The following is a 12,982-nucleotide window of genomic DNA, read 5'->3' as shown; positions in this document are numbered from 1 at the left end:
GGAGAAGACGAGACCATTCACAAATGGACTCGAAAATGAGGTACCGTTTACAAACGGGCTTAAAGAGAACACATGACCATTCACAAATGGACTCGAGAAACGAGGCACCGTTCACAAACGGGCTCAAGGAGAACATGAGACCATTCACAAATGGACTCAGAAAATGAGGTACCATTCACAAACGGGCTCAAGGAGAATAAAAAGACCATTCACAAATGGGCTCAGAAAATGAGGTACCGTTCACCAACGGGCTCAAGGAGAAGACGAGACCATTCACAAATGGATTCGAGAAACGAGGCACCGTTCACAAACGGGCTCAAGGAAAACATGAGACCATTCACAAATAGACTCAGAAAATGAGGTACCGTTCACAAACGGGCTCAAGGAGAAGACGAGACCATTCACAAATGGACTCGAGAAACGAGGCACCGTTCACAAACGGGCTTAAGGAGAAGACGAGACCATTCACAAATGGACTCGAGAAATGAGGCACCGTTCACAAACGGGCTCAAGGAGAATAAGAGACCATTCACAAATGGACTCAGAAAATGATGTACCGTTCACAAACGGGCTCAAGGAGAAGATGAGACCATTCACACATGGACTCGAGAAACGAGGCACCGTTCACAAACGGGCTCAAGGAGAACATGAGACCATTCACAAATAGACTCAGAAAATGAGGTACCGTTCACAAACGGGCTTAAGGAGAAGACAAGACCATTCACAAATGGACTCGAGAAACGAGGCACCGTTCACAAACGGGCTCAAGGAGAACATGAGACCATTCATAAATGGACTCGAGAAATGAGGCACCGTTCACAAACGGGTTCAAAGAAACAAGATAGCTTCAACAACGAAGAATTTAGAGATTTTTCATAAACTTGAATTTGACGTAGGATTGGATTTGATGAATTTTTGATTTTTCAGAAATAAGGCACCGTCCACAAACGGGCTCAAGGAGGACATGAGACCGTAAATGGACTCAGAAAAATGAGACACCGTTCACAAACGGGTTCAAGGAGAAGACGAGACCATTTACAAATGGACTCGAGAAAAGAGGCACCGTTCACAAACAGGCTCAAAGAAACAAGATAGCTTTGATTGATGAATTCAACAATGAAGAATTTAGAGTTTTTTCATGAACTTGAATTTGACATAGGATTGGATTTGATGAATTTTTGATTTTTCAGAAATAAGGCACCGTCCACAAACGGGCTCAAGGAGGACATGAGACCATAAATGGACTCAGAAAAATGAGACACCGTTCACAAACGGGTTCAAGGAGAAGATGAGACCATTTAGAAATGGACTCGAGAAAAGAGGCACCGTTCACAAACAGGCTCAAAGAAACAAGATAGCTTTGATTGATGAATTCAACAACGAAGAATTTAGAGATTTTTCATGAACTTGAATTTGACATAGGATTGGATTTGATGAATTTTTGATTTTTTGAACTTAATGAAATCGGGGATGTTACAGATCGTGCTTGACAAAGATATCGGAAACTAGGACTTTGACGAATGATGAAACGGCAAACCGTGACGAATGATGAAACGGCAAACCAAAGAACCATTACTAACAAGAATGGATTAGAAACACTTTTATGAAACTTCAACAAGATTTTTCTCAAAGAGACTGCTGGTCTTGTCTTTGGGGATTTGGATGACTGAAACCTTGAACAAGACACTTGAAATTGGTAATCTAGAACAACGGCTCTCTTGGATATAATCATGGAAAAGTGGGACTTGCCTCTTGATAGGTGTTTAGATAAACATTTCTTGACCAAGATAGTATTTAACTAACTGGAAGGAAATTCTGAATTTTAACGGTTCATCTTTCTGAGAAATTGGCTCGACCATCATTGCATCTGAGGCTCTTCCAAGCTTAAGATGCCTTCTTGGAGTATGATCTTTTTACGGAAACTGGGCTTTCTGATGTTTCTACTTCTGAATTCTTCTGGGTTGATCATCTTTGAAATGAAGCTGTTTGACTGGATTCTCAAGCTCTTTCAGGTACAATCGCAGGGAGCTGACGAAGCCGGGCCTCCTTCACCGAGACAGTTGCATCATTTTGGACACAAGGACGACGATTGACTCTTTTTAAAGAGAAAACTTAGATAAAAGACACTACTCAAAGGATTGAGGAGCTCTGAAGGAATGAACATAGAATAACAACGATTGATTAACTATACTGACAGACACAGTAATGCTTCTGACTTAGTTAACGTTTTATTTGGTAAGTCTATCCTTTCAAGGAATATTTTTTTCAATTGGTAAACACTGGACTTTTTCCTTAAAACAGTAATGCCTCAATGATTTAATTACAACTCCTAGGATTGCTTAGCTCCAATGCCCCTAGTTTTGAGGATGTCACTTGAATTTGCTTGAACTTCAGTTGATCTTCAGTCCTGATACCGGCTGTAGCCTTCTTACAATGATTCTCTTACCATGACCAAGTCACCTCTTCAGGGTTTTTAACTTGGCGGACCGTGGTGGCCTTAACTTTTGCCTGAACCGCCCTTCTAGGTTTTCGATTCAGCAGGCTATCCCCTTAGCTTTTGCCTAAGCCGCCCTTTCGGGTTTTCAACTTAGCAGGGGAACGATCTTAAATTTTGCCTAGACCGCCCTTTCAGGTTTTCAGTCTAGCAGATCTTCAAACTCCGTTCCTTTTTTTTTTCACTTTTTGTGTTTTCGGTACCTAGATCAATAATTCTGAACACTGGAAGGACTTTATAGGTAGGATAGGGTTTTTCAAAGAATGGCTTAAGGCTCGACAAAGATTTCGACCGAACCTATGAATAGGTTGCATACATATCCCAAGATAGGAATCAGGTCGTGTGTAGTTCAGGGCGAATGCCCCTAGTTTGAAGATAAATTGTTTGAAGGTTAATTGATTTTTTCCTTTTTTTCTTTCTTTCTGGAATGATTGACCTCTCTTCTTTTGGAACTGGTCCCTCTTTTTTTTTTTTTTTTTTTTTTTTGGAACGATTACATTTCTTTTCCTTTTTTCTTTTTTTTTGAATCGACCGAACTCGGTTTAACCGAGCTGCCTACGTACCCCAGTGTAGGGATCAGGTCTCGCGTAGTTCGGGGCGAATGCCCCTAGTTTGATGGGTTTTCAAGAAAATTTCATTTAGGCTCGAAGGGTTTGCAAACCAGTATTCTTTTGACGTTGGGTTCTGATTTTGGGATTTATTCAGCCAAAGGAGGCCTTCCGATGTTCAGATTGGGAATCGATCTAGGTTACTAGAGTCCCTCTGGTACTGATTATTATTATTTTTTTCATTTTTTTTTTCGGAGTTTGACGGCATTTCCAGGTAAGAGATAATGGATCTTCTTCTTTGAAGATTCTAATACGTGCTTTCGACTTTCATAGAGCGAAACTTGTTCTTTGACATCGTCCATTTATGGATTTGTAACTCTTGATATCTGATGACCACTTTTCAATACTTGCTCTTGAACTTCTTATCTTGAATTTGTTAGCTTCATGTTATGAATTTGAGAACCAAGGTCATTGATTGGAAATATGAAAGTTGTTTCCACTCCATGCCCTTTGCATAGCATATGATATTCACTTCATTCTTTCTTGAACCTTCTATCTGGGTCTTTCTCTTGGCATTAATGGTAACGCTTACCGGACCATCTTTTTATCCTCAAAATGGGTTTACCAATTCTTCACACTCTTCAGAGGGTAATGTATTTTCAATCGGCATTTACTGGATCAAGGTTTCAGTGCCAGTGTTTACCACTTTAATTTCATCTTTGAAAGGCTGAGATTGGCGCTCCTCCTCTTGTTCAAGTAATCGTTGTGACTCAAGTGGAGTTTCGTCAATTTTGTCCTCATTTGAGGAGGGAGTCTTATTTTAAGATCAGAAGCACACTTAAGAAATAGACACAAGTGAACTATTGGAACTGAAATTTTATTTAAAGAAAAAAATACTACATCTCACAACCTATCCTGAACATGTTCAGGATTCACAACTCTAAAAGAAAAGCAAAAGATAACTTGCCTGGACTAGGCATTAACCTTGAACTGTAGAACCGGACTCAACAATTGTACTGACCATGATGGCTGACTCAAAATAAAATAATAAACGACTAAAACTTTAACTGCCGCAACTGTCTAGCTTCGGAGGCTCGGCGAAAGCTGGCTCATAAATGGTACTTTCAACTTCTGATTCTTTTCATTGCAACCGGACCTGTGCCCCTTTGAACCTTCAGTTATTTAAGCATTGCGAACGGCTGGCGGCAGTACTGCATGATTTGATAATGGGTTATTGGTAGCAACGGGACTTGGCTCAAACATAAGGCTTTTATTGTCGAGCAACCTCTGGATTCTGAATTTTAGGGCAATGCAATTATCAGTGAGATGGCCAGAATTTCTATGGTATTCGCAGTGTTGATCTGTTCGCCAATTTGCTGGTAAAGGATTAGGAAGAGCCCTAATGTCGGGCAGGATTATGCGACCTGAGGCTAGACACTCCTTGAGTATCACAGATGGTGGAAGAGGGAGAGGGGTAAATTCTGTCTGGGCCTGTGACCGAGGTGCGACAGCAGGTTGGGTATAATCCATCACCATGGGGTTCTGAGGTTTTGAAGGCTGAGGCTTGGAGCGGGAAAGGTTATTAATTTCAGCTGATGGAGGCTTCCTGAATTCTTTGGTATTCGGGTTACTTCGGTTGAACACACCTTGAGCCATAGCCTCCTCTATTTGGGTGCCTGCCACGATAAAGTGTTTGAAGTCCGGATAATACTGCAACGACATGTGATACTGGAGCTGGGGGGAAATATTTTTCATGATTATTTGGACCTGCTCTTCCTCAGAAGGGCGCTCCATCATCTGAGCTGCTATTCTCCTCCATCTTTTCACAAAGGTCAGAAAGGATTCCCTCAAGTCTTGCTTTGTCCTTTCCAAATCCTTTCTGGTGATTTCTGTCCCGTCATCATATTTGAATTGCCTGATGAACTGCTCGCCGATATCCTTCCATGTCCTGTAACGAGTCTTGTCCAAGACCATGAACCACCTCCTGGCAACCTTGGTTAGGGAAACCGGGAACAATTGAGCCATTTGCTCAGGAGATAAGCCTTGAGGCTGACACATAATGGTGAACATTTGCAAATGTGTGATTGGACAACCCACACCATCATATTTGTCGAAATCGGGCATTTGAAAATTGGCAGGAAGGCGGATTTCGGGAAATAGAGTAAGATCACTGGGATTGAAACCATCCTGGTCTTGTAACTGAATGTCTTGAACTTTCCTGGTAAGAGTCTCTAATTTCTCCATAACAGACTTATCAACCATGAACTGAGAAGGCCTACTGCGATTCTCGCTATATTGCTCTTTTTCCAAATCTTCTTCGGTTTTATCATGGATATTGATGAACACTGGATGGGCAAGTGCTGTTGAAGTAGCTGCTTGGTGCATAGACCCTTTATCTTTGGACAACGATGGCCCCAACTTTTCAGAAAGCTGGGCCTTGATAACTTGGTTCTCTTCTTTGAGTTCTTGAAGCTGCCGGAGAATCAAGGTGAGAGTATCGGTAATAGCAGCGGGTGGAAGACTACTGTTCTGGTTTTCTGCCATTGGGGAGGATGAGGATGGGAAAGAAGGAGATGCTGGGGTCCTCAGAGAAGGTGGCGGGGAGACAGATTTCCTCTGCAATCGAGAAGAGATCCGAACCCAAGGAATAGTAGGGTTAGCTATGGTGTTTAGTGCCCTGTCATGGAAATAATGAACACGAGGTATATGAGCTTGACATTCATGGAGTGTTTCTTCTCAATGACTGAAAAATATTACACATTTAAGCAAGTAATTGGGACAATAGAATGAATCCAAATGATGAGGGGAATGCCCTTAGTTCAAGGATTATGAGAGTAAACTCTGAAGGATTTAGCAGAAATATTCTTGAAAAAGGTAGCCCCTAGAGGAGGAAGAGATCAAGGGTACAGGCAAGATTGGATCATCAAGATTGCACGATCAAATGATTGAGACACAATTTCCGCCAATGAAGACACAATCGAATCCCACAAGAGACGAATGATAGACACATGATCAAAATGTGAGATTGCATAGGATTACTTTCAACGGGTAGATCAAGAATAACTAATCCTATGAGATCTTTGGAAATGATGGGATTTATATCCTAACCCCAAAGGAAAAGTTTTTAGTCTTCGCACATTTTAACAGTGTTACCTGAAGGCATCAACCCTAATCCTAATCTAGCGGAGTGGAGAGAGGATCTCGACTCATGACTTTGTTTGTGTACCTAGGACCGATCGTAGCCATTGGAAGATGGACTACGGCCTAATCTAGACACAAATGGGTAAGATATCCTAAACTAGGCTCACACATGTGGTGCACATGTGTTCGTATACTGCATGCATGTGTGGGTTAATCTAGGGGTAAGGCCAAGAGTCCCCTTAGCACGAATCCATGTTCGATATACTGTACCAGTGTCCGGCGTATCAGTACGTGAACAAGAGATCCGTTTACGCACCATAAAGGTACTAGGCTAAGGGTGGAATGCTTCTCTAGCATAGAGGCACCAGGTGATGAAATCCCAGTCAACCATGCTAGATAACACTCCGGGTTCCTAAAATAGGACGTGTGTGCATGTGAAATGCAAGGGTTTAGATGCAAGTGATGTAAGTGTGTGCAATAAGTTCGCGCAATCTATGATGCCTTCAGGTTTTGTTAAATTAAGTTCGAGTAAAATATGATGAGAAAATAAAACGAGACAAACTAATCTAACAAGTATAGAGTTTTTATGAGCCAGTTAAATTAAATTCAAATGAATTATCTTTTGAAATTTTAATGAAGTTAGGTGATCCCCAGCAGAGTCGCCAGACTGTGGGACATGATCCCGCGAGAGGGGCGTGGGGCACGAGCCGCCGCGCGCTCTCTCTTGGTCTCTCGTTCCCACGCGATTGGCGTGTGTTTTTAATTGTTGATTGTAATTCGTCTTTCCTGTGGACTTGGGATCACTAAGGCAATCCGAATTCCACACGAAAGAGACTGACAGAGTCGCCACCTAGATGTGGGATCTAGGACCCATAATTAACCAGAAATCTAGACTCGCTACCTGGTTACGAGAATGGAAGGTATGGGGAGTTATCCACCACATGCACCATTCTTGTCCGATAATCGGTCTTCGATTCCAAAAGCTAACTCTTTTAAATTTATTTTAAATGGCTCATTCAACTCTATGTTAATGTGCGAACTAAGTGACATGCATCCTAGAATCTAATTTCAATGTGAATCCTAGATGTGTATCTTGATTTATTAATTTGTCTGGATTCATTCTAAGTGAAAGTTCTCCTAGAATTCTAATTTCATGGAAAACCCTAACTGATTTGATTAAGTATTTACAAGAAAATTAATATACAAAACACCACAATTTGTTGTGGTGCCGACTCGCGGGTGGTATGCCGTCAGACATCCAAGCTGCCTACGTACCCAAGCCTCACTGGGATCAGAGTCGACGTAGTTCGGTGCACCTAAGCCAAGCTACTTATGCCTAACTCAACTAGGACACCGACCTAGACAGAATTGACTGTTTCAACAGTTTTGAGAGAAGTTATTTAATTCAAGTTGAGGATTTTATTATCTTAGGATTTCATCTGAGATGCTATATGATTCTTATCTAAATGCAAATTGTTCCTTAGACTAATGCAGGTTTGCCTACATCCTAGGTTACTAGGCTCGTCTTAAGGAAAGATTGGGTGACTAGTGTGACTAGACCTATGGCACGGTTGTTATACATAACAAACGTCCGTGATGAGGCTGGACTCCTAACTCTAGGACTCCCTAAAACTTAGGACACGACACAACACTAGTGTTCCTAAATTGGGCTCTAATGGTTCTTAGATTGGAAACCATAATCCAATGGTTCCGGAAGACTCGAGACAAATCAATTCAAATTCTTGAAGTTAATTAATTTCAGATTTCATGGATTTTCGATTTATGGACACTTGAGGATTACCAATGGTTCTAGGGTTCATCAATTTCGGCCCAGAATAGCATCCAAGGAAGGGAATCGTGCGTTCTTTCCTTGCGCAATTTAATACTTAGGTTATAACATCTTATTGCCTGGCATATCTCAGGATTTCCGTGGACAGTAACCTCGGAGCCAACAACATGCTATAGCTTAAGTATTCAAATTGTCAAAGATCGGTTGCAATTGGGATACGATTATGGATGCACTGACCATTTTTCCAGGGAATTCTAATGATCCTAAGATTTCTGTTTCAATGGATTAAGGAGTTAATGTGTGACAGAGATTTAAGGTTCTTTAGAAATATTCAGATGATTTTCAATTAATTTCGGATTTTCAATGAATTTTATCAATTTTAAACATATGAGTGATTTTACAAGTGAAATTGTAGCAAACGAATTCGAAATGAGTTGAAATTTCTACAGCAGCAAGATATGATGAAATGTAGCTTACGGAAAGAGTTTTACAGATTTTTACATTAAGCTCATATTTAATTTCGATTTAACAATTGATTGACCAGATTGCACAAATAACACAGAAACCACTAGAAATATGAATCTAAATTCAATGAAATTTCTACATTAATAAGATATAAGTAAAAATAACATACTGAGAAATTTTCATGAATTTTGGAAACCATTTACTATCAGTTTCAGATTTTTTAATTTTCAGACCAGATTATGAATTAACCCTACATCCCATATGAAAACAGATCCAAATCACTTGAAACTTTTACAGTAACTAGAAATGTGAGATTGAAGACTACTGTAAAAATTTTAAGAATTTTAGTTGTGATCTGATGTCAGTAACAATTCCTCCAAAAGCTGGTAAATTTCAAAGAAAGCATAAAATAATATACCAAACAAATTCTCAAAATTCTCAAAATTTCATGGTAGAATGTACTGGTATCATATTAGTTTCCCACGAAATTTCATTAATTTTGGAATTCATTTAGTATATATTTTATTTTCGAAACACTCATGGAGATCATGATTTTGAGCATACATATTTAATTTTCAACTAAATCCAATTAAATACTAAAAATCATGCAAATATACCAAATAATTCTAGAAAAATCTAAAAATTAAGTACCTACCTGTAATCGAAATCCTCGCCGAATCCGAGAGCCGAAAAATTCGAAAATCGCACCGCCGCTTGATCCGCTTCCGCTTTCTTTCTCTTTTTCTTTGTTTTATTTTCTTTTATATTTTTTTTTATATGGAACAAGGGAGAGAGATGGGGAGAAACAAATAAGGAGAGAAAGTAGATAATGATAGTGTGAGAGTGAGAGAGTGAGAGATATTGAGGGAGAGAAAGAGAAAACTATCCAAAAACAATGTGTTGTTTTTGTTTTCTCCTCCTCTCATCACCTCTCTTTATATAGTGAAAAACTTAGTGGAGAGGTGGAAATAAACAATGAGAATGGTGGGTGTGGTGGAGAATAATGGAAATAAACAATGAGAATGGTGGGTGTGGTGGAGAATAATGGAATATATAATGGTAATGGTGGGAATTGTGGTGGGGAATAATGGAATATATAATGTGAATGGTGGGTGTGGTGGAGAATAATGGAAATAAACAATGGTAATTATGGGAATGGTGGTGGGAATAATGGAATATATAATGGTAATGGTGGGAATGGTGGTGGGAATAATGGAATATATAATGGTAATGGTGGGAATGGTGGTGGGGATAATGGAATATATAATGGTAATGGTGGGAATGGTGGTGGGAATAATGGAATATATAATGGTAATGGTGGGAATGGTAGTGGGGATAATGGAATATATAATGGTAATGGTGGGAATGGTGGTGGGGATAATGGAATATATAATGGTAATGGAGATAATGGTGTTATTTTAAAGGGAAAAATGAAGTTAGTGGAAATGGTAGAGAAAGTTAAGTCATGCTAATGGTGAGTCCCACATCAGCGGGTTCCGCACAAGCGGGTCCCACATCAGCGGGCCCTACACAAGCGGGTCCCACATCAGCGGGTCCCACACAAACGGGTCCCAATTCTCTCTGGTTTAGATTTTTCTGAATAATCCTTCTCAACATTTAGCGGGAAAATACGAAACACGACGGAAACGACCAAAAATATTTAGAAATGTAACAAACGGATGCGGGAAAGAAAGACATTGGAAAACCGACGGAAAACAAACCCTAATTTCTTTATCGATTAAGGTAGAGCAAAATGGGGTGTCTACAGAGTTCTACCCGGTTTGATTCCCTAACAGAAATGAACTCCAATCTCACCGTAAAGTTATTCACTGTGTTAGTATTCCATTAATTTTCGGAATGCTTTTTGTTTTTTGAATGGTTAAGTTTGTGAATGCTTGACACTGTTAATTGGTCTAGAATCCATTTATACACTCCTAAGTTCCCAGGAAAGCAACCCACAAACCCTAGGTTTGCACCAATTTCTGTATCCATAGAATTCAACACATGTCGGCCGAAATCAACACATGGTGGTGGAAGTTTAAAACCATAGTTATACAATTTCACTTGATGTTGGACATGGATTCAATTCACAATTCATGTATGTTACTTTATCCACATGCTCACTACATGAGATAATTTGTTGATAAAACTATAAAATGGAAGAGTGTCACACTTCTTCATGCAGTGGCAGCATGTCTTTTTCTCTTCCTCTTTTCCTTGTTGGTTTTAACATCAGCATTAAAGCTTGAAAATCTGGCCTGCTATCCACTTACTTTATTTCCTCCTCCTGTTTCTGTACATGCTTACATTAGTGCTTGATATGCTTCATCTAGATTCAACTGTCTAAAATATAATGGCTTTTCACCTTATACAGCCTCATACATTCAGCCGAATGCAATCTGAGCTCGCTTCCATGTGGAGTCCTAGCAGCAGGGGAAGAAATCTGAGAAGAATATCTGCAAAAGCTGGTTTGGTTGTGCCCTTGCATGAGAATAAAATAATTTCCAACTATGAAGAGTCTATGGCAACTGACAAGGATGTTACAACCATGAAGGTGAGGGTTTTGGTAAGCCAAATCTTAATGATTTGTGGTGCTTTTTTTTATCTCACTATTTCAGAGGGTGAGTTTTATTAATGATTGGAATCCCCTTCAGATTTTAATATATATTCTAGGCAGTGGAATCGAGTAATATGATTGGGTGGACAATTAGTGATATATATTAAAAGGAAGACAAGTCTTTGATGAACTTTCATTAGGGCTGCAATTTGGGCCGGTCTGGTTGAGCTTTTGCTAAAAAATGAATTGGAATCAGCCTAGAACCTATCTGATTTTGAAAATGATATTGAATGGCTCTTTTGTCATTTTTCCTTACTATTGAAGTTTATTTTAAAAAAATGTCATTTAATTTAAGTCTGCTAACGCACAACCATGCTTTGATAATTGCACTAACTCATTTTGTCTTTTAGTATTTAACCAGCTGTCAACTGTTATTACAATTCACAAAAAGCTCTCAGAAGCCAATTAAAAAGAAAAGGCAAGGTGTGTTAGTGCAATTATCAAAATATTATAGTGCTAATATCACTAGCCTAATTTAATTGTGAAAAAAGTTTAATATCAAAAGCCAGCAGCCATTTTTTTAATTAAAGACTAATTAAAGAATAGCTGTTTCTAAAAAGAAAGTAGAATTTCAAGATTTTCCACCTGAATCCATCCCTGCTCCCAATTCTCCAACTAAAGTTCTGTACCAGGCCTAAATAAATTAGCCAAGTAACCTTTCATCAAAGATTTATGACTGAAGAATATTTGCAGATGCACAAGAAAGAGAGGCTATCTGTAGTAGAGTGTTATTATCTTTCTGGTAATGTCAGTGTCGTTTATATGTACATTAATGTTCACTCTGCCTTTCTTATCAGACACTAAAATTCTTTCGGTTATTCTTTTATCTGCAGGATCTTTTGCAAGCTGTACTGCCATTTGATCTATTGCTCGACCGAAGGAAACGGACTAACTTTCTTAATCATCTCAGGAAATGCTCAAATATTCCCAACTCAAAACCTAAGGTCGTCAGTGATGCCGGCATTGCTTTAGCATCTCTAGCACTTTGTGAGGAAGCTCTTGAGCGGGAGTTATTTATATCAACTTCGTATGCTCTGCATCTCGACTACCTTTTTTTGATAACCTGTGGAAATAATTCTTTGATTCCTAATCTGATTTGTGTGTTTTTTATCTCATCTGATGAACATGTTCAGATCATTCCAATATCATGCAATTCATTTGATTTTTCTTTTTGATTTTCTTTGCAGTTATATTCCTGGGATGGAAGTAACGGTATTTAGCCGCCTAAAAAGCTTGTATAGTATCTATTGCAAGGTATAATCCAAAGCGTGTCTTATTTTGGGAGGCGTTATCTAAGTCAGTCGTTTCTTTCCCAACTTCTCAAAGTAACCATATTTTACCCTTTTATGAAAGAATATGAATGATGTGTATGCATGTAAAAAGTGAGCTGATATTTAAATCCCCTTGTGTGAGACTTTAATGGATTTCATTAATCTAATATTGATCTTACCCAGTAGAGACACCAATTAACAAGAACTCTACAGGGAAAGTCTTTTCAAAGTTCGACAAACTGATATTTCATGGTTTTTATAACTAGCTGTCATACTAAATGAACACAAGGTACCGTTAGTAGTGCATCTTGCTTTAGCCTGCAATATTGTGATTACTTATTATTTTATTTTATTTTATTTTATTTTATTTTTTTTGAATGGTATTGTGATTACTTATGAAACTCACTTTTTGACCAAAAGACAACTGCCCCTATCAAAGTTTTTCTAAAATTATCTAAATTGGTTCCCAATTAAAGTGTTGATTATTCTGTAGCATTAATGTGAAATATAGGTAAGGATTCAGTTAGGAAATTTATTTTACTCAATTTTAACCTGAAGTTAATTAGTTAAATAATTGATAGATTAATATTTCACATGCATCTTAATTTTTAATGATAGTTTAGCAAATTTCCATTGTTGAGCATCATAACGGAAGGA

General features: G+C 38.7%; 1 protein-coding gene across 3 annotated transcripts in view; it reads left to right on the top strand.

Annotated features, from left to right (window-relative positions):
• Positions 1 to 12,982, top strand: part of LOC143877037 (uncharacterized) — a 39,388-nt gene that overhangs the window by 18,329 nt on the left and 8,077 nt on the right. For 2 of the 3 annotated variants that reach the window (XM_077378756.1, XM_077378758.1), the window contains exons 8-10: positions 10,812 to 11,003; positions 11,888 to 12,081; positions 12,242 to 12,308. In XM_077378756.1, the coding sequence (XP_077234871.1) occupies positions 10,812 to 11,003; positions 11,888 to 12,081; positions 12,242 to 12,308 (453 nt within the window). The remainder of the gene's footprint in view (positions 1 to 10,811; positions 11,004 to 11,887; positions 12,082 to 12,241; positions 12,309 to 12,982) is intronic. The other variant, XM_077378757.1, reaches the window with a different exon arrangement.

This window comes from Tasmannia lanceolata, unplaced genomic scaffold (assembly GCF_043159265.1).
Source record: "Tasmannia lanceolata isolate RefF3 unplaced genomic scaffold, GAP_Taslan_0.1 ptg000005l, whole genome shotgun sequence".
In the NCBI taxonomy this organism is placed as follows: Eukaryota; Viridiplantae; Streptophyta; class Magnoliopsida; order Canellales; family Winteraceae; genus Tasmannia; species Tasmannia lanceolata.
This window is presented reverse-complemented; position numbering and strand designations above follow the sequence as displayed.